We start from the raw sequence: 18,440 nt of genomic DNA, 5'->3' as shown, positions 1-18,440 counted from the left end.
ATATATATATATATATATATATATATACATATATACATATATACATATATACATATACATATATATATATATATATATATATATATATATATATATATATATATATATATATGTATATATATATATATATATATACATATATATATGTAAATCCCAGAGGGCGTCTGTACTCCCTCTCCAGGTCAGAACAGGAGGCCATGGACGCTTACATCCAGGATTCACTGGCGGCAGGAATCATTCGGCCTTCGTCGTCTCCAGCCGGTGCAGGGTCCTTCTTTGTGTCCATCACGATTAAGAATAGGTACCCCCTTCCCTTCATGACCTCCGCCTTTGAGCTCCTGAAGGATGCCCAAATCGTCACCAAGCTCGATCTCCGCAACGCTTATCATCTGGTGCGTATCCGTCAGGGAGATGAGTGGAAGACCGCCTTCAACACCACCTCGGGCCACTACGAATATTTGGTCATGCCCTTCGGGTTGTGTAATGCACCAGCCACCTTTCAGGCCCTGGTGAATGACGTCCTGAGAGAATTTTTAAATAAGTTTATTTTTGTTTACTTAGACGATATCCTAGTGTTCTCCCCCGACCCTGCCTCTCACCAGCAGCACGTTTGTCAAGTGCTTCGTCGTCTGTTGGAAAACAACTTGTTTTTGAAAGCTGAGAAGTGTGCCTTTGACGTCACCACCACCGCCTTTCTGGGCTTCGTCATCTCCCCGGGCCGGATCGAGATGGATCCGGAGAAGGTGCAGGCGGTGGCGTCCTGGCCAACCCCCTCCAACCGCAAACAGCTGCAACGATTCCTGGGATTTGCCAACTTCTATCGGAGGTTCATCCAGGGTTTCAGCACCATCGCTGCACCACTTCACCGTCTCACCTCCTCATCAACCCCTTTTACCTGGACACCAGAGACTGATGAGGCGTTCCAGTGCCTCCGGTGCGCGTTCACTTCCGCGCCTGTCCTCACGCAGCCTGACCCCGATCGACAGTTTGTGGTGGAGGTGGACGCCTCTGACGATGGACTCGGAGCGGTCTTATCCCAGAGGTCAGCAACGGATAGTAAGATTCACCCCTGCGCTTTCCTGTCAAAGAAATTGACGCCGGCGGTGGGAGACCGGGAGCTGCTGGCCATCAAGGCGGCGCTTTCATCGTCTTGACGGACCATCAGAACCTGGAATATCTCAGGACGGCAAAACGTCTCAACGCCCGCCAGGCACGATGGACGCTCTGTCTCGGGTATTTGAGGAGAAGGAAGCCGCAGAGGAGAGGACCGTCCTCCCTGTCGCCTGGGAGGTGGAGCAGCGGGTCAAGGAGGCTCTCGTTGGGTTGCCGGTCAGTTCCAACTAATTGTCTGTTTGTTCCCGAACTGCTACGTCCCCAGGTCCTCCAGTGGGCACACACCTCTCGTCTGGCCGTCCACCCAGGAGTTTCCCGCACTCTCTTCATCCTGTGTCCATTCGCCTCAGTCTACCCCGGAGTGCGCAAGCTCATCCGACTTTCCACGTATCCCACCTGAAACCTGCCAGGGAGAGTTCCCTGGTGCCCGCATCCAAACCACCACCGCCGCCTCGCGTCCTGGAGGATGGCCAGAGCGTTTACACGGTCAAGAAACTCCTGTCCGTTCGCAGAAGAGGGAGGGGGTACCAATACCTGGTGGACTGGGAGGGTTACGGTCCAGAGGAGCGATCCTGGGAACCATCAAGTGCCATCCACGACCCCCCCCTCATCAGAGACTTCCACGATGCCCATCCTGACCAACCTATGAGACCACCAACACCTGACAACACCATGACACCCATTATTCACAAAGTATTGCAATAAAAGTATTTGAATAAAAGAACTAAATGATTTTTCATTTTCATATTTTTATTTAAAAAGTAATTATTATTATTATTATCACCATTATTTTATGTTTTATTTAAAAAAAATTTTGGTGATGGTGGTAGTGATAGTACCAGTATAGTTGCTCATCCTTCCCGCGTGCGTGTTCGGAGGCGCGCGCACTCAAGCACGGAGCGCGTGCGTGCCCGGCGGCCATCCCTCCCCGTGCAGAACAGTCAGTTGGGGGCAGAGCGGAGCGGAGCGACGTCAGCCTCCACTCCTCCACTCCTCCGCCGGGCTAACTTAGCACGCTAACTTGTTTCCCACCGCAGGAGAGACTGTCGCCACTCTTATTTTTCAAGGAGTCCGTCTTCTGGCGAGGTAACGTTGACACCTCTGACCGACACTTGGGGCCGTTTGGCTGTGTTGTGTCGTGTTGTGTCGAGGCAAACCAACGCAAGTTTGCCCTTTTTAAACGGTAACTAGTAGTTAGCCACAGCTAGCTAGCTCCAATGGTAACTGTGAGCTGTTGTGTGGCATTATTTGTATGAAAACGAAAGCGTGTACACATTAAATTGGTTGCCTATGCCGTGACTTTGTCTGGGTTTAGTTTGGCGTAGCCATCTGAACTGTACTAAACTGGATTTTGTTGATCAGCGGTCGGGGGCGGAAACATTTACTGTTGCATTACTCAGATCTTCTGTGCGACACGCCTTCCACTGTTTGACAGCTTGTTCTCCTCGCTATTTATAACTTCACTTAAAAAACTAATGAAAGTTGTCTTCCCCTTTTTCCTCCTTACAGATCATGTCGGACTTCTCGGTGAGTTGCACGCTGTTACTGTGTCAGTGTTTACCGCCAGCTGGTGGTTAAGCAACCCCCCCATTATTTACTCTGGGAGAGTCACTTTTGCTTCTTTTTTTTTCTTCTGCACTTCAGCTGGCAGATGCCTTAGGCGATGACAATCCAAGCCAGGCAAAGAAAGTAGGGAACACAAATCCTTCTGCTCCTGCCTGCAACCCGGCGCCTGCCACAAACCCCGGATGGCCCGGTACAGCTCCAGGAGCGCCGGCCCAGCCCTCCGCCCCGGGTGGCTACCCAGGCGGCACATCTGGCCCAGGGGCTCCGGGCCAGTTCCCGTTTTACTCGGGTCCTGGAGCACCGGGCCAGTACCCAGCACCTCCCTCGGCACCTGGTGGTTTCCCCCCCGGTCCTGGGATTCCAGGGCAGTTCCCACCAGGGGCGCCAGGGCAGTTCCCTTCCAGTCCCGGAGCCCCGGGCCAGTTCCCTGGGCAGTGCCCCCCTGAAGGAGCTCCAGGACAGCTACCCGGAGGCCCCGGCTCATACCCGACTGGACCATTTCCCTCTGGGCCAGGAGCACCTCCTGGGCCGTATTCACACGTGCCTTTCCCCGGTGGCCAGCCAGGAGGAGGAAACGGAATGTATGGACCAGGCGGCCCAGGTGGATTCCCTCCTCAAGCTGACCCCAACTCTTTCCCTGCCTTTCCTGCCGGAGGCTTCCCCCAGATACCGCCTGGATCCTGGGGTGCTGGAGGTGGAGGTTTCCCACCTGCCCCAGGCCCGTTTGGTCCCTGTCCTGGGCCTATGGATCCATATGGTGGGCCGGCTGCTCCAGGAGGCATGTTGGTGAGTAGCATCAGTCTTCACATCCAATATAAATTATGTCACGTGCTGTACTTCCCTTCTAGCCTGTGGTGGGAAACAACAAATCAACCATCTTTTTTCTCTTACAACTTGAAAGGGGGTTTACCTGTATTTTTTCCTTCGATGTTTTCTTTGTCTTGGGATTTTCTGGAGCGGTGCTGTCGGCTCAGGAAATTCTAAATTTGGCTTGATTTTCCTGTCTCTTGGGCTCTTTGTGGCGGCAAAGCAACATATAAAGGAGCGGGGGAGGGGTGTTTAGAAAAGTCCACAAGTGGTCATCACTGATCTATTCTTGTCTTTCAGCCACGATATTATCCACCCTTTTACTGAAAGCTCAACTTTTCAGCTGGACAGGAAGAGCAGCGGCAGAATCAACAAGTGGTTTGATCAGGCCGCATGAAATGTGGCGAGGACTTTTCACACCTGCTGCATACATTTAGGATCTGGGCTCAATCTGGCTGGGTGGGTCGGTGGGGACGACGTGCAATAAGAGTCACAATGTGTTTCACACAAAAGTGTGTTTTCTTTCCCCCAGACCAATCATTAGTTACACGTATATCACTTTTTGCATGTAAATGTTTTAAACTTTATTTGTTTTTTTTTTCTTTTTATATCACAGATAGATCATTTTGTATAATTGATCCTGTGCTCTATACTCAAACTGAAACTGATGGTGTTGAACTAGAGGAAGAAGACAGTGACTCATCAGGGCGACGCATGAGGAATGTGGCCCAGGTCAAAGATTGAAATAATGTGTAACTAGAAATGATGCTTGAGGGCACGACGAGCCTCTGACTTTCTGATAAAGTCGCCAGAGGCTCTGCGTCTGCCCCTCGGGACATTAGAATCATATAAACGCTCTCCCTTGCACTCTATGCTGTGTTAAAGCTGTTACAGTGTGTTTTTTTGTCGAATAAACACAGTGAACATAATGTCATGTCGGCATGCAGTTGTTGATTTTTTTTCTCCCGTCTTTCAGCAACGTCTCGGTCGAGTTTTCGCGAACGAGTCGTCGTGATTCCAACGTTCTCCCATTTCTTCCAGATGATGCCGTACACGCTGCCTCTCCACGCCGGAATCCTCCCGAGACTTTTAATCACGATAGTCGGAGAGCCGGTTCCCGGTGCAGACAGGTATGACCCCGATCCTTCTTCCCGTCTGGAGCAGCTACCGCTGCTCTAGTTTGTCCTGGAACATCCTCTTCAAAATCGAACCGTCAAACCATTACGCGACTGCACGACCAAACTGTGACGTCGGCAGTGAACCACACAGACAAGCGGTTATCTGTGAGACACGACGACGACGACTCTGGATTCTCATCTCTTGACCCAAGACATTTTCCTGCTGGTTGTGTAACAGTGACTGAGCTCTTGTGAACACTGAGATTTCTATGTGTGTGTTTTTGTCATGTTTGAGTCATATGCAGTAGTTTGTCAGACTTTACTTTTGTTTTTTTACCCACACCCCCCCTCATTTCTGCCGCACTCACCTGCTGGCTTCATTCCATAATCCTCTTGTTTAGTCCACAGCCGATTGGACGACATTGCACCGGCGTTAATCCCCTCAACCTTCAGGGCGGCCTTGCCTTGTGAAAATCGAATATTTCTTTTGAACTCCAGCTTTTTCTGGAGTCAAATGTATTCATATTCGAGGTCACACGGTAAAACGAATGTCTCTTTGAATTCAGTGGCAAACATGAGTCAGAGAAGCCACTGGTGTGCGGCCGTTTACGCCGAGCATCGAGCGGGAGTTGCAAAGTGAATCACCGACGTGCGTCTTGTCAATAAGGCTTCCTGAGGAAATTTGTTTTTTTACTTGCAGATTCCACGTTGACTTCATCAAAGGATCGGACGTCGTCTTTCACTTCAACCCCCGATTCAACGAGAACACCATCGTCAGGAATTCCAACTTGCGCGGATGCTGGGGGCCGGAGGAGCGAGAAGGACCGTTTCCGTTTGTTCATGGACGCCGTTTTGAGGTTTTTGTTTTCTGTTGTTTTTTTCTAAGTGTTTGAGAAATGTTGTTGTTGTTTTTAAATACATTTTGTAGAGTAGATTAAAGGTTCTATACTGTCCAAAAAGCTAACCATAACAATGTGTTCTCAAAGTCCAGAATAACAGACCAGCGTAAAGGCCAGGGAACCGACAACTCAGCGTTGTAACTTTTGTCAAACAAATGCTCAAGTCAATTTCTGTCTTATTCTGGCAGCTGAAGATCCTGGTGGACGAGGACATGTATAAAGTGGCGGTGGATGGCAACCACCTGCTGGAGTACGAGCACCGAGCGGGCGGCATGGAGGACGTGACCCAGGTGCGGGTGACCGGAGACGTCATCCTTTACAGTGCCGGACCGAGCATGATCTGAGCCTCGCGCTGCACCAGCAGACCAGGGGCTCAAACCAGGCCGCTGTAGTCGAAAACCCTCTGAAGTACCTTCATGGAGTTATTTTTTTGAGGCACTATAGTCAGCAAAGTGTGAACCTTTGCCCACCGAGAACTTGATTTACTACAGAATAGAAATGTCGGACTAAACGTAGGTCTGCCCACAGTTGTCATTTACTTTTTGTACTGGCAAAGATCTCATTTTATAGCCACTCAAAAATCCAGCTCACCATACTCCAATTATGCGAAACAGTGAATGAAACAAAAGTACAACAAAAACAGCCAAGCGCTCATTTTTAACAAATGAATGACAAGACTGCAGGGGTGGCAAAGTCTGACGTGTCCCGACAGCTTTCCACTGGTATGTTTTACTCTGTTTACAGTATGTGTATGTTTTTCTTCTTTTTTTTTTTTTGTAATCATATTCTTGATGAGCCTTTGTAGTGCATGAGAGTCTGCTGCTAAAAAATCACCCTGCTCTTATGAAGTCCTGACTTCAGTGCTGTCCCAGCTTCCCCCCAAACTCAGCAGCCTCCCGAACGCTAATTAATGATCAAGTTAAAAATGTATTTATATTTTGACTTTGAGCTCCTCCTCTTCTCTCCAGTTTTAAACCTTTTTGATTTCTGAGACAATAGGGCTGAATTCCACGCTATAGTCTATTTGTGGGAAAGAAAAGGTGAGGATTTAATTGGAAACGGGAAAGATGCGGATCTCCAGTTTTGTTGCCAAAGAAGACAGTGGTCCAGTATTTGAAGTATTTGTGCTTATTAATAAAGGGCAACAAGTTGATAAAATGTCTTTTGATTTTGAATATTGCGCACCTTTTTTTTGTAATTCCCCTATGCATTACATTTTCCCCCACGTATGCGTTCATGAACTAATGATCTGTACACTTCAGGGTTAAAAATGTACATTTAAGATGACAAAGGTCTTCATTCACTGTTCCCCAAGAAACAATGTGGCAGTACAGACAGCTGAACAGAAAATATATAATCAAATCTAATACCTAATATAATTATATACTTTAAAATTGTAAATGATGTGTGTCTTTCAGTACATGTTTCAGGCAATCCATAATAAAGTATTCTAAATTAAAACCTATCTAATCAGAAGCACTGTATACCTTGTCAGGTCTAGTCAATGGACATATTGCTAAAAAAAAAAATAAACACCAGAAGTAAACAATGTTAATGCAAGACTCATTTTGTACATGCGTGTGTTGTTTTTTTGTTGTTGTTTTTTTTTTTTGCAAAAGCTGGAAGTTGATTGATTCGAATTCAAAGTCATTATTAAAAATAAATAAATTCTCACTACATAGTGGAGAAGGTTCTTTCCGGCATAAGTCTTGTGTGGCAAAGGTCTGCCTGAAGTTCAGTCGCCTTCCACTGCGGGGCAGCAGAGGCAACTCGACCCACCGCAGTCCTAAAGGAAGCTCGCCGAAACTTCTCAAATGAGTTCGACTTCAGATAAATAGTTTGTCTCCCGTCCCCCTCGCCGTCGCGGTTTTTTTTCAAAATTTTCATTTCGCGTACTGTCGAAATGAACGGCGTCCCTCATCGCTCACCAAACGTGGTGGACATTCATCTCAGACGAGGAGCAAAAGGTAAGAAAGAGCAATGTGCTTGACGTTGCACTTAACGGTTCCGTAACTAGGCCAGCTGCGTTGTACCGAGGCAGTGGAGGCTGTCACGGCTAACCTTCCCCCGACGGCTAAACCCTCGCCGCAGGCGCCCGCCTGGCACCGCACAAGTGCAAGCTGGCGTCTGTGGTGAAACACAAACTTAACTGTCTTCGGACTTTGCACTCCTTTTTTAAAACCTTTTGCAGTGGCGCGACTTTATGGCCTGCTGGAAAGTGACACTTTCTCCATTGAAACCAACTGAGGCGGAACATTTACGTGGCTTCCAGGGGGGAATTTATGTTTCCTACCGGAACTTGTTATGTAATATGAAATAGCAGAAGGTCGAGAGAGCTCCAGTCATTCTTTGGCCCGTGCAAGTTTGATCTGCTAATCAGTTCAGAGCTATTGGAATTTAAGCTTTGGAAAAAAAGAGAAAAAAAGAAAAATAAGCTCCCTTCATATTTTAATTTTTGTTGTGTGTGTTTTTGTTTGTTTTTCTTAGGCTTGGGCTTCAACATAGTTGGAGGTGTGGACCAGCCTTATGTTGTGAATGACAACGGCATATTTGTGTCCAAAATAAAACAAGATGGAGAGGCAGCGATGGATGGAAGACTGCAGGAAGGCGACAAAATCCTGGCGGTAAAGTAGTGACTCACTTAAAAAACAATCAAACAAACAAACTAGACCACACACGGCACACATTCACTCCGTTTTTTCTCATTCCTAAGATTAATGGAATTATGCTGGCGGACCGGAAACACAATGAAGCGGTGGACCTGTTCAGGACATCAGGGGAACATGTGGAGCTGCGTGTTCTGAAAAAGGTAAGGTGATAGTGATGCGTCAAAGTCTCCTCTTCATGATTTTAAAAGAAAAGACTTTGGCGCCTCGTTTTTGTTGTCATAAGCGTTTAGTTTAACAACATGCATTTCTGTTTTCACTGAACACATATACAGCACAGGGAAAGTTGGAAAAAGAAACAAGTCAAAGTACAAACCGCAGTACATTTGCAAGAAATTACGAAGAAATATGTGCAGCTGATTGCAAAGGAAGTTATTTTAACTGCAGGTGGCAGGTGCACGTCTGAAGCCATATTGGAACCTAATCCAAGATAAATATTTGTGGTTAAGCATACGGGCTACTTGGTGATCAAGTGGGTCCAGTGTAGCTTAATACATTTTGAATTTTCTGTCTTGCAGCTGCCCGTACACATGAATGGATCAACAGAGTCACAGCCGCATTTCGAACCCTCTGTGTCCTCACGGGGACTGCTGGCAGCTTTAGTGGGGGCCACAGCTATCGTGGCGTTCATTTACTTGCGGCACCTCAGGAAGATGGCGTAACAACGGCTTACTTTGTTCGGTGTGTCACTTTTTAAGAAAGAAAAAGGCCAAAGAAATGAGTTAGGGAACAAAGTAGAAAAACTCCAGTTGATGTTGTTTGTGGATGTCACTGATGAGTTTCTTTGATGATGATGTCATATTCTTTAATTACTGGTAGCTCCTTGACACCTGCTCTACTTTAAAAAAAAGGGATGTTGTCTTGTATTGTTAATTACTGTTAATAGATGATTTGTGATTGTGAGGAGTGGAACATGCACGGGCCCTTCCTGTAGCTGAGCTGGCCTCAGGCAGAGGCAGACAGCCTGAACAGACTTTGCATCAACAGAAAACTGTGAAATCGGACTTTAGCTTCAGGGTCCAGTGACTAACTGACGTACAGACGCCCACAACTAAGTGACAAATTTGTCAAGTGGGGCCTTAGTGAGAGGGCAGGTTTCACTTTCCATTTGACTGAAGTATTAAGTTTGCGTCCAACTTTCAGTTTCTGCATTATTGTGGGAGGAGCAGCATCCTTAAAGTGTCACAGAGTGCATTTCTCTTGCTGTTCCTGGTGGCTTTTTTTTGTGTTATTGCTTCTTTTTCATGATCAAATTAAAGGCTTCGCCCTTCATTCCATTGGATGTTTTAAATGAGAAAATATTTTAGTTTTTCTAAAACGCCCTGACCAGCACAAAGGCGAAAATCATTCCATTTCCAAACCACAATGTTCATGTTCATGTGCTAAGCGTCACCAAGTAGGTCCACTTTACAGGGTGTATTCAAATGTGTCACACCGTCACTCAGGTGAACCACCCAGTCTCTGTTCAACCAGAATCATTTCGTTAAAATATACTGTATATTATATGGTGGGAAGCTCATTTCTAATTGTTTAGTTGTAGATGTAGACCCAGGACAGTCTTGAAGGGTGAATATATAAATTGTTGTAAAAGATGAGCTAAGATTGTCCTGTAAAGTGTAGCATCAACAACCATATACCAAGTCTCCACAACTCTAAAAAAACAAAACGCACACACACACACACACACACACACAAAAAAAACAGCTTTGTTTTTGCACTAGCCTCCATCTTTGAGCTGCTCCAGTTTACAGATAAAGAGCAGATGAGTGAATGAATTCTGAGTCTTTTTGAACATGTCAGTCTGCAGAGCATTTATCATGTAGACCATCGTTGATTCAGTCTTATTCCTGTCTGTATGTATGCGTCACATCAGTCTGGCCAGTGAGACTGTGAATGTGTGTAGCTAGTCACCCAAAGCACTAATAAATTATGCAAATACTGTGTTTTATATCCGAACTCCTGCTGTATTAAAATGAATGCTGAATTCAAATATGCTGGCCTCTTTCTTTGTATTTTTAGCAGATATATATTTAACCTCTAATTACCAATGAGTAAAATATGGATTGATTTAGAATTTTTAAACTTAACAGACTGCCCATAAATACATCAATAAAAGTAATTTGGTTTTCCTACTCTTAGAACGGTTGCAATATGAACAAATAAAAACATCCGGGACTATAAAACAACAAAATCTTTATTGTTTGTTTTTTGTTTGTTTGTTTGTTTGTTTTTTAAATCAAGAGGGCGTTGCTTGCGATGTTTTGGGTGGTTATATCGGAAAAAACGCCTCGGAGAAATTCACAAAGGTAGCAAAATCGTGATAGCATAACACCGGAAGTTTCGGTTTACTTTCATATTAAAAGTATACGCTTCCTCGTTAGCTCTGCTAAATTATTACCAGTCTGCTTATTAGCTTTAGGATTTGAGAGGATTTGTGCGTATTGCCAGCTGATTCAACAGTCATTAAATACCTTGTTGTATCCCCTCACTTATTTGAGTGACTGCTCAGTTGTCACGATTAAATAGCGGCGGAAGTTAAATAAATAAAGCGCATTGTCGCATGGAATGTGGTGTCGTAATGGCTTTAACCGGTTTTTTATACCCGCTTTAAAGCAACGCGGGGGCAGAAAACCGCGTCTGGTCCAAAAGAATTGTGTGACATACAAAAATAGTCAAAGTGCCTCCTTTTGTAACAAAACGAAAAGGGAGAAAAAAAAAATCGTTCCGGTGTACACCCACACGCTGGCCGACATCATGTAACTCCCAGCAGCAGCAGCGGCGGCGGCGGCGGCCGTGGCTCTGTCTCCCATCAGCTGTTGGAGGATGTTGCCTCGGAGGCAGATATGATGTAATGCACCGCTCCAGTCCCGACCAGAGGGGGGCGGACATCCAGGAGGAGGGCTGGACAAGCAACCATCCATCACACAGCTGCATTCCGGCTCGCTCGCTCGCTTCTCTCAGTTAGACGTGCGGGGGGAAATAAAAACACATCCATCTACCCATCCACCGGGCGGATTTCGGTGCACGATCCGCCTGGTTGAACCGCTCGGTGAAGGAGCCATGCGGCGGAGGTTGACGCCAGCCAGCCGTCGACGAGGATGCTGGGAGCGGGCCAGCTCCGGCCGGAGATGCTGCTGGTGAGATTACTCCTCGACCACCACCACTACTTCTACTACTACTACTACTACCTCCTCTGCTGCCAGCTACAATTAACCGGCCGCGGCTCAGGCGTCACCTCCAGCATCCTGCGGGTAGTGAGTGAACATGGCCCGCCGCAGCTGTCCACTCCTCTCCCGGGCTAAACGGAGCCGCGCTCCCGCTTCGGATTCCCACACTCGCAGGCCCGATCATCACTTCCCGCTCTGGCTCTCATCTCTGAATCACCTTGCGTGAATATCCGGAGCTCTTGGATCACATCACTCGGACCTTTACAGAGCATATGGTTGTTTTTCTTCTTCTTCTTCTGTTTGTAGGAGTAGTCCCCCGCTGAACCTGCTCAACGTGAGCCCCCCGTTTGCGACAATGTCCATCTTCTTGATTCATGATTCTTTTCCTAATTCTGTCTTTTGCCTGCCCGGCAGTGACTGAATGATCAGCCTCCAGCCCTCCAGCAGAAGCGTGTCCGCGGCTCCTTGTGTCCACCGAGGAGGACCCCGGTGACTGGGGTGGGGTGCGGAGGTCCTGGCGGCCATCAGACGAGGAGGGTGGGGACGTTTGGCCTTTCCTGCTCAGGTTTAAGCCATGGCCAATGAACCAGTCATCCTTAACGTGTATGATATGGTGAGTCTGCATCAGTCACTATCTAAAGGAAATCCACTCCTTCCCTGGTTTTTTGGAGAATGTGTTCTTGCTGGTGATAAGACTGCAGTGGAGGGAGTGAGCGCCAGAAGGAGAAGAAGCAGGTGACACACCTGTTCCACATCTGCGCTTCACTGCAATTCTAAACCTGGAAGTACGTGTTTGTATTTTAGTTCTGGGGATATTCACTGTTTTTTTTTTTACTCTGAAATATCACCTGGCCATAAATTATTTAGCAACAAAAATGCCCCTTTTGGTTGCAATTGTTGCAACCTGTTTTGCGTCCTGTCTTTAGGACAGGCTGAGGAGGCCGGCTGCACAGCTGTGTGGCGTGCACTCACTTTGTGAAAGGATCGGCGTTGCGGATTCAAAGTGCCCGGTGAAATTTAAATCTGCACAAGATAAGGAAGCGAAAAGCGACCGTCATTTGCATTATCGCGGTTGTGAAACAAGAGCTTTGTCGCCAACTTCATCACTGTGCCACCAACTCAGGGCCACACACGTTCACGCACATATCAGGGAAGGACAAGGGTGCTCGTTCAGTCGTCATGCGCCCACTGCCTGCTCTGAAAAGAGACCTCTTTATCCACACTGCTGTTGCCATCCACAATATCACTTCATTCTAATTCTTTCCCTCTTTGACAGCACATTTATCAACAAAATACTATTATTGTTCATTAAATATACTATAATACTGTCCTATGTAAAAAGATGAAATCCACATTTATTTTTTGGGCTTTGTAACGAATGCTAATTTTTGTTGAACTACCGAACGAGTAATAATAAAAAAACGGCTAGTTGTGCTCACAATGCCGCTTTTGAAAAGTGTTAGAATTGTTACACCAATCTCTCACAAATAGTTTTGAAGTCATTCGTTGATGCTTTCACAGCTCTTAGCAATATTTAGAGCGCTAAGCCTTCAATTCAAGATATTATAAGCAACTCCATAACAGCGACAGTAAGAGTTTGCTCACTCCACTTTTCAGAAAGTGCAAAAAGTCCTGAAAAGCAGCCATTGTTGATGTCACAAGGTGGAACTCATACCGCACTGGTTCAACCTTTTAAGGACACCTCATGACAGATTTTTTTTTTGTGTGTGTGTTTGTTTTAGAAAATGGCTATTATATTGGATTATTGACATGCTGCGTGCGTCTGGTGATCTCTGAGGATTACCGCCAATATTCCTACTTATGTAAAACAAGGATTCCTCTTCTTTAATATTAGCGAACCTTCAGCAGATGAGGAGTCAGCGTGGCCCAAAACTGACAGCTGCTCAAACAGCTGATTAAATTCCAGCGTGGCCCTGCTGTGCCGGGACTTAGCGGGTCACACAGGGCCCGCTGAAGAGCGAGCCTCATTCTGCCTTAAATACCAGCGCTGGAAATTAAACCCGAAGCTCAGGCTTGGAGATCCCGAGGCAGAGTAAACGGAGCGAGGATTGTGACGACAATGAATCGATCATCCTCAGAGAGAAAACAGATTGACCGGTGGTCGTGTGCAGCGATGCCCATTGGACCTGCGAGTAAGGTATAGCGCTGCATCCGTGGACCTGAAACTGGAGTGTTGGTCGACTTCACAATGACTGGAAGGTGACTTGAAGAAGAAATTGTAAGTTGAAATGGAGGCTTTGGAAAATTCTCCCTCCCGGGGTGAAAAGGGGCAAAAGGACTTCGGTGCTGAAACATGAGAGGTCTCTGTTACACAAAGGAAAATGGCTGATATGCCTTTTTTTTATTGTGCCACTCCGAGCCCTTAAAACCTCTTCTATTATTCATCGGGGACATCTGGGCCAGTGTGTGTAGCGCCGAGCACGTTTCCTTTGAGCCGTCTGAGGCTGCAGGAGTGTCAGAGGGCGTGGGAGGCCTCACTCTGAGCCCGAGGGGAACTTAGAATTTACGACTGAATCTTGGTTATTGCGTGGTCGATAGAAAGATGTAGGCTCATTTCGGCTGTTTGGTTCTTATTTTTTTTTACGGATCACTAAGTTTTTTTGTCAGTTAAATTTTAACCCCGTATTCGGGAACCGTTCGATAATGTTGTTATCGTCCCCAAATTATCAACATATTTAAAGGTCGAGTGGAAAAGTTGTGCGACCTCTAGTGGTCATGTTGTATATTGCCACCTACAAGCGATATGTGAGTGAAACTGAATTTATTCTCTAAATCTGTCAGGAATAGCGCTGCCAAACCTGTCTAAAGTCTCAAAAAATATCTTAGCATCAACGCTGTTTGTTATCGCACAGCACTGTGAAGCCACTTTTCCAGCATCCTCAACATCCACGCTGATGTATGTCCGTGTTTTCTGTCGAGCTGCTGCGTCGTCTCTTTTCCTGACACAACACAAAGTACATCTGGGTATTGATCCTAAATGGACTCCCGCTTCCTGTCCTCCCTCTCCTCCCTCTCTCTCTCTCTCTCTCTCTCTCTCTCTCTCTCTCTCACTCTGCAGTACTGGATCAATGAATACACTTCCAATCTAGGAATTGGCGTCTTCCACTCAGGCATCGAGATTTACGGCAGAGGTAAGACCGTGCTGTAAATACAGCGGAGCCGGAGCTGGATTTGTCGTAAGGCTGCGTTCAAAGGTGCAAATCTGCCTATTAAAAGGAGACTGTGCTGTTGTGCTGCGTTTCCTATAATAACATGACCCCGTTTCTCTGCGCTGAATCACCACTTGCTCACTGTGATTGGGTGCGTGTGTTTGGAAATAAGAGGGGCAGAGCCGCACATATGCATCAAGTCTACTGGAATTCAGTCATGCCCAAATCGCATTCATGCGTTTATGTTTACAGCTAAGTAATCGTAATCGTAATTGTCTTTTTTCCAAAACAAACTTGAATAATTAAAATATGAATTTAATGTTGTAATTATGTATAAATGTCCTAAAAGATTGGACACAAATACATGCATGTGTTTAAACATCAGCAGTTCTATGTTCTTTTTCCTTTGCACTTTGTTCATGGATTGTATTTGTGATTTTTCCTTTTCCCTCTTTTGCTCTATTTTTTTGTTTTTTTTTAAAACATATTTTCATCATTTCTATCACAAAACATTGAATTTCCTGATAAAGCTGCTGTGTTTTTGTCAGTCCTGTCTTCACAGTCTTTAACTAAATGGCATGCCTGCAGTGTTTGACACTGTTTTCTGTCGTAAATACAGAGCAGACAGGACTGTAATTAGCCGCTTCTAATTGAATTGAGCCCAGCTAGATGCTGATTAAACACTCGGCTCCGTGTGATTACAGTGAAACTAACCCGTGTTTTGCGCCTTTGTCTCTGCAGAATTCGCCTACGGTGGCCATCCGTACCCGTTCAGTGGCATCTTTGAAATCAACCCGGGCAATGCTGCCGAGCTGGGGGAGACGTTCAAATTCAAGTGAGCTTCAGCTTGAGCGCACGATGCGCTGCCGTGCGGTTGGAGACGAGTGTGCTGACGGAGCTGCCTTGCCTGTTGCTTTTTTTGAAAACAGGGAGGCCATTGTTCTGGGCACCACAGATTTCACGGAGGAGGACATAGATAAAATCATGGAGGAGCTGGGCAAAGAGTTTAAAGGCAACGCCTACCACCTAATGCACAAGAATTGCAACCACTTCTCCTCCTCGCTGTCTGAGGTCAGTCTCACACACACACACACACACACACACGTGGCGTTGATGTGTTTTGCCGTGTCGCTCTGTCCAGAATAATAAAACACGACCTCTGGCTGTGCATAAGCAAGACGTATAGATTCAGCCGCTCAAAGGTTTTCTGTCAGAAGTACACTCAGAGGCAGCGCCACTCAATGCTGAAAAAGGCTTATATAATATCTGCAAAGCTTTGTTGGATGCTTTTTTTTTTTTATCAAGGTTACGTCAGTTTGGGCTGCAACATTTTTATATGCTGTTGGCGCCATAGAATTTCAAAAGTTTGGTACAAGCTAAATCTATACAGACGCCTCAGTAGAAATCAATCCCTGCCTGGGTTTGTTGCTCAGCGTGTTTTTTCCACGTTCTCCCTCAGCTGCTGTGCGGACGGGAGATCCCCCGCTGGGTCAACAGGCTGGCCTACTTCAGCTCCTGCATCCCCTTCCTCCAGAGCTGCCTGCCCAAGGAGTGGCTGACCCCGGCGGCCCTGCAGAGCCACATCAGCCTGGGCCTCCACAAGGAGGAGCAGAACGAGTCCAGCGACGATGACCCCTCCTCGCCGTCGGGAGCGGCCGCCACCGGCTCCTCCCACGGCTGCCGCCACACAAGAGTTTAACACTGCCCACCAAATCCCCCCCTCCCGAAAATAAAACCGGCCAACCGGTGGCTCGAGTCGGGTATCAGTGGGCTTGAACAACCAACCTGACCTCATGCTGTTCTCCTCTGAGTCAAGAGGCGGGGGAAGGAGAGCGAGAGCGCCTCGGACAGAGAGCGCCAACCCGCTGAGACCCTGCCGCTCAACACGCAACCACGGCGCGGCTCAGACTGCCGAGCCCCTTGTAAATCAGAAATTTGAAAGGTGTCATTCGTTGACCTGTCCATGAACTCTGAAACCTGTGTCAGCCTTGTTTCCTCGCCCTGCCTTCAGAGCTGCTTTTGTAGACAAACTGGATTAGACACCCGAGGCGGCCGATGAGGACTTTTTACCAGGAAACTGCTCTCCTTCCTCCACACCAGTTCCCCCCTCTCGCCTCCACGTGGCCTTCGGTTGGCAGTGTTGACTCTGTTCGTCAGGCTCTTCCCGCTTCACATTGGCCAGTTTTGAAGGATGGTCTGCTTGGAAAAGGTTTGAGTTATTGTGCTGAGATCCTCTTGGAAACCTTGCATGTTGGAAGAAGCGAGGCGCGATGCTTCTGAAGGAATGGATCATCCCGTGTGTCTCCCCACCTTTTTTCATTTTTGTAAAAAACCAACAAAAAAAAAAACGACGACAACAAGTCCAATCTTGGACTTGTTCTTTCCTTAAGTTACCTGCCATGATACCCAGACAATAGACGGCTGCAAACAATCAAGGGCAAACACTGTTCTAAATATTACTTCAGTCCAGTCGCCGTCTGTCAACACGTCGGAGGTGCAAAGAAATTCAAGCTGCTACAATGACAAATACTGAGTTTGTGACCCAAGGGAGTTTTGGTCACCGTTTTATATTCAGTGGTCTTTATATTAGAGCAGTGCGACACCGGCCTGGCTTAGAAATGTATATTTACACCCAGCCTCTATTTCTGGGTTACGCTGCTCCTGTTTTCCACCTGGAAGCCCAAATATTTTTAATATTGCTTTTAACTGACATCATTCCTGACGGTGATAGTTTATTATCTCTAGGGTGTACAGTACTTGGTTTGCTTGCTTGCCGAGACTTAAAACCGAGAGCCTTTCTCCGCCTGGTGAGTATGAGGACAAAGCCAGCAGCTGCTTAGCTTAACATCTAAAATGAAAAACCACTTTGGGCTGCTTAAACGTGCCGCAAACCACCAACTCTTTCATTTGAGCCCTCGTTAAAAATGAAATGACGAGTGACGTTCAATCATTTCAAATTTGCCGAACAGAAGTACTCCCTTGTATGTTTGGCTTGGATTTGAGTCGTTGCATCTTTATAGGTTTCAAAAAAGAAATATTTTGGTGTGAGTGAACACACACTTGAGGAAAAAAACTTATCTTAATCTAAAGATCAATCAAAAATTCAATTTGTTGCACTGGAAAAGTGTGATATTTTTCAGATGAAATTAGATATAACCGGTTTTATTGAGAATACCTGCAGGAAGGTAACTCCACGAAAAACCTCTGTGCCCTTCTGATGTTGATGATAGCCATAGTGAAAATCAGGCAAGCGCAAACTACAGTTTTGTTCATTTGTGAGGCTTAATCGATCTTTTCTGAGCGCACATCACACCTGAGCTCATCCTCGTCCATCCCCCTTGCTGGAGTGAGTTGAAGAACAGCTACACTTTCTCAGGAAGGAACCACCAGTGACAGTTGACTTATTCCTCCCAAATACTTACAAGTATGGTTGAAACTGCAAACGAGTCATGCAATTACTTCATATTCTTTGAGAAAGATATTTCTTTTCCCGCATAAGACTACAGTTTCATTACGCATCATGTGTTTATGTCGGCGGCAAATCTTGGGTTGATGTGCAGTGATCGGTATTTCACTCTTTGGCACTTTTTACAGAGCAGACCAGGTATTTTTTGTATGGTACTGTGTCAACCTGAACCTTGTATTTCTTTTTCCTAATCCAAAACTACTTCAAGATTAATGATATAGTGCTAGAATAAAGACAAAATGACAAATAAGTGTTTTGACCTGTTTTACTGCCATGCGATCTGCAAAGAAAATAAATAAATCAACTTCAAGAGTTAAAAGTATTGCAAAAATAGAAAATGTGAAAGGATGAACATTTGTTGGGACACTTATTTTTCTGAGTGACACATTAGAATGCTACAATCTGTATATGTGTATCGTTTTATCCGTTTAACTCCCTTTTATTCAGAGATTTGTTTAACTTTACAGC

The 18,440-nt window shown here is 46.0% G+C and overlaps 4 protein-coding genes across 7 annotated transcripts in view; 3 read left to right on the top strand and 1 right to left on the bottom strand.

The window, feature by feature from the left end:
* Nucleotides 1-18,440, bottom strand: part of dmac2l (distal membrane arm assembly component 2 like) — a 373,839-nt gene that overhangs the window by 66,625 nt on the left and 288,774 nt on the right. The gene's annotated exons all lie outside the window — the stretch shown is intronic.
* On the top strand, nt 2,043-7,058 carry lgals3a (lectin, galactoside binding soluble 3a). 2 transcript variants are annotated; one of them, XM_076023345.1, is made up of 6 exons: nt 2,044-2,199; nt 2,623-2,640; nt 2,758-3,465; nt 4,528-4,616; nt 5,305-5,461; nt 5,692-7,058. In XM_076023345.1, exons 2-6 carry the CDS (start codon nt 2,626-2,628, stop codon nt 5,845-5,847), a joined length of 1,125 nt encoding a protein of 374 aa, XP_075879460.1. In that variant the 5' UTR covers nt 2,044-2,199; nt 2,623-2,625; the 3' UTR covers nt 5,848-7,058. The 2 variants fall into 2 exon arrangements, with proteins under 2 accessions (XP_075879461.1, XP_075879460.1); XM_076023346.1 differs by lacking the exons at nt 4,528-4,616; nt 5,305-5,461; nt 5,692-7,058 and adding an exon at nt 3,787-4,415 and having other exon boundaries at nt 2,043-2,199.
* synj2bp (synaptojanin 2 binding protein) lies at nt 7,252-10,159 on the top strand. 2 transcript variants are annotated; one of them, XM_076023350.1, is made up of 4 exons: nt 7,252-7,470; nt 8,075-8,127; nt 8,217-8,312; nt 8,688-10,159. In XM_076023350.1, the coding sequence occupies exons 1-4, from the start codon at nt 7,407-7,409 to the stop codon at nt 8,829-8,831; spliced, it is 357 nt and encodes a 118-aa protein (XP_075879465.1). In that variant the 5' UTR covers nt 7,252-7,406; the 3' UTR covers nt 8,832-10,159. The 2 variants fall into 2 exon arrangements, with proteins under 2 accessions (XP_075879465.1, XP_075879464.1); XM_076023349.1 differs by having other exon boundaries at nt 7,259-7,470; nt 7,991-8,127.
* On the top strand, nt 10,381-18,212 carry LOC142886308 (deubiquitinase DESI2). Of its 2 annotated transcripts, XM_076023348.1 has the most exons (7): nt 10,381-11,306; nt 11,643-11,670; nt 11,751-11,949; nt 14,416-14,488; nt 15,248-15,341; nt 15,436-15,577; nt 15,966-18,212. In XM_076023348.1, the coding sequence occupies exons 3-7, from the start codon at nt 11,911-11,913 to the stop codon at nt 16,203-16,205; spliced, it is 588 nt and encodes a 195-aa protein (XP_075879463.1). In that variant the 5' UTR covers nt 10,381-11,306; nt 11,643-11,670; nt 11,751-11,910; the 3' UTR covers nt 16,206-18,212. The 2 variants fall into 2 exon arrangements, with proteins under 2 accessions (XP_075879463.1, XP_075879462.1); XM_076023347.1 differs by having other exon boundaries at nt 10,381-11,670.

This window comes from Nelusetta ayraudi, unplaced genomic scaffold, assembly GCF_046127955.1.
Source record: "Nelusetta ayraudi isolate G7.1 ecotype Tasmania unplaced genomic scaffold, CSIRO-AGI_Nayr_v1 ptg000015l, whole genome shotgun sequence".
Classification (NCBI taxonomy): Eukaryota; Metazoa; Chordata; class Actinopteri; order Tetraodontiformes; family Monacanthidae; genus Nelusetta; species Nelusetta ayraudi.
Note: the sequence above shows the minus strand (reverse complement) of the source record. Positions and strands in the feature narration are given on the sequence as shown.

What these genes read in the sequence shown, in the direction of transcription:
- LOC142886308 (XM_076023348.1), top strand. Translation starts at nt 11,911, where the DNA reads ATGGCCAATGAACCAGTCATCCTTAACGTGTATGATATG. An exon ending in GGGGAGACGTTCAAATTCAA is followed by an intron (nt 15,342 to 15,435) that starts GTGAGCTTCAGC and finishes TTTTGAAAACAG; the next exon opens with GGAGGCCATTGTTCTGGGCA. An exon ending in TCTCCTCCTCGCTGTCTGAG is followed by an intron (nt 15,578 to 15,965) that starts GTCAGTCTCACA and finishes GTTCTCCCTCAG; the next exon opens with CTGCTGTGCGGACGGGAGAT.
- lgals3a (XM_076023345.1), top strand. An exon ending in CTGCTCCAGGAGGCATGTTG is followed by an intron (nt 3,466 to 4,527) that starts GTGAGTAGCATC and finishes CATTTCTTCCAG; the next exon opens with ATGATGCCGTACACGCTGCC. An exon ending in TTCATGGACGCCGTTTTGAG is followed by an intron (nt 5,462 to 5,691) that starts GTTTTTGTTTTC and finishes TTATTCTGGCAG; the next exon opens with CTGAAGATCCTGGTGGACGA.
- synj2bp (XM_076023349.1), top strand. Translation starts at nt 7,407, where the DNA reads ATGAACGGCGTCCCTCATCGCTCACCAAACGTGGTGGACATTCATCTC. An exon ending in TCTCAGACGAGGAGCAAAAG is followed by an intron (nt 7,471 to 7,990) that starts GTAAGAAAGAGC and finishes TGTTTTTCTTAG; the next exon opens with GCTTGGGCTTCAACATAGTT. An exon ending in AAGGCGACAAAATCCTGGCG is followed by an intron (nt 8,128 to 8,216) that starts GTAAAGTAGTGA and finishes CTCATTCCTAAG; the next exon opens with ATTAATGGAATTATGCTGGC.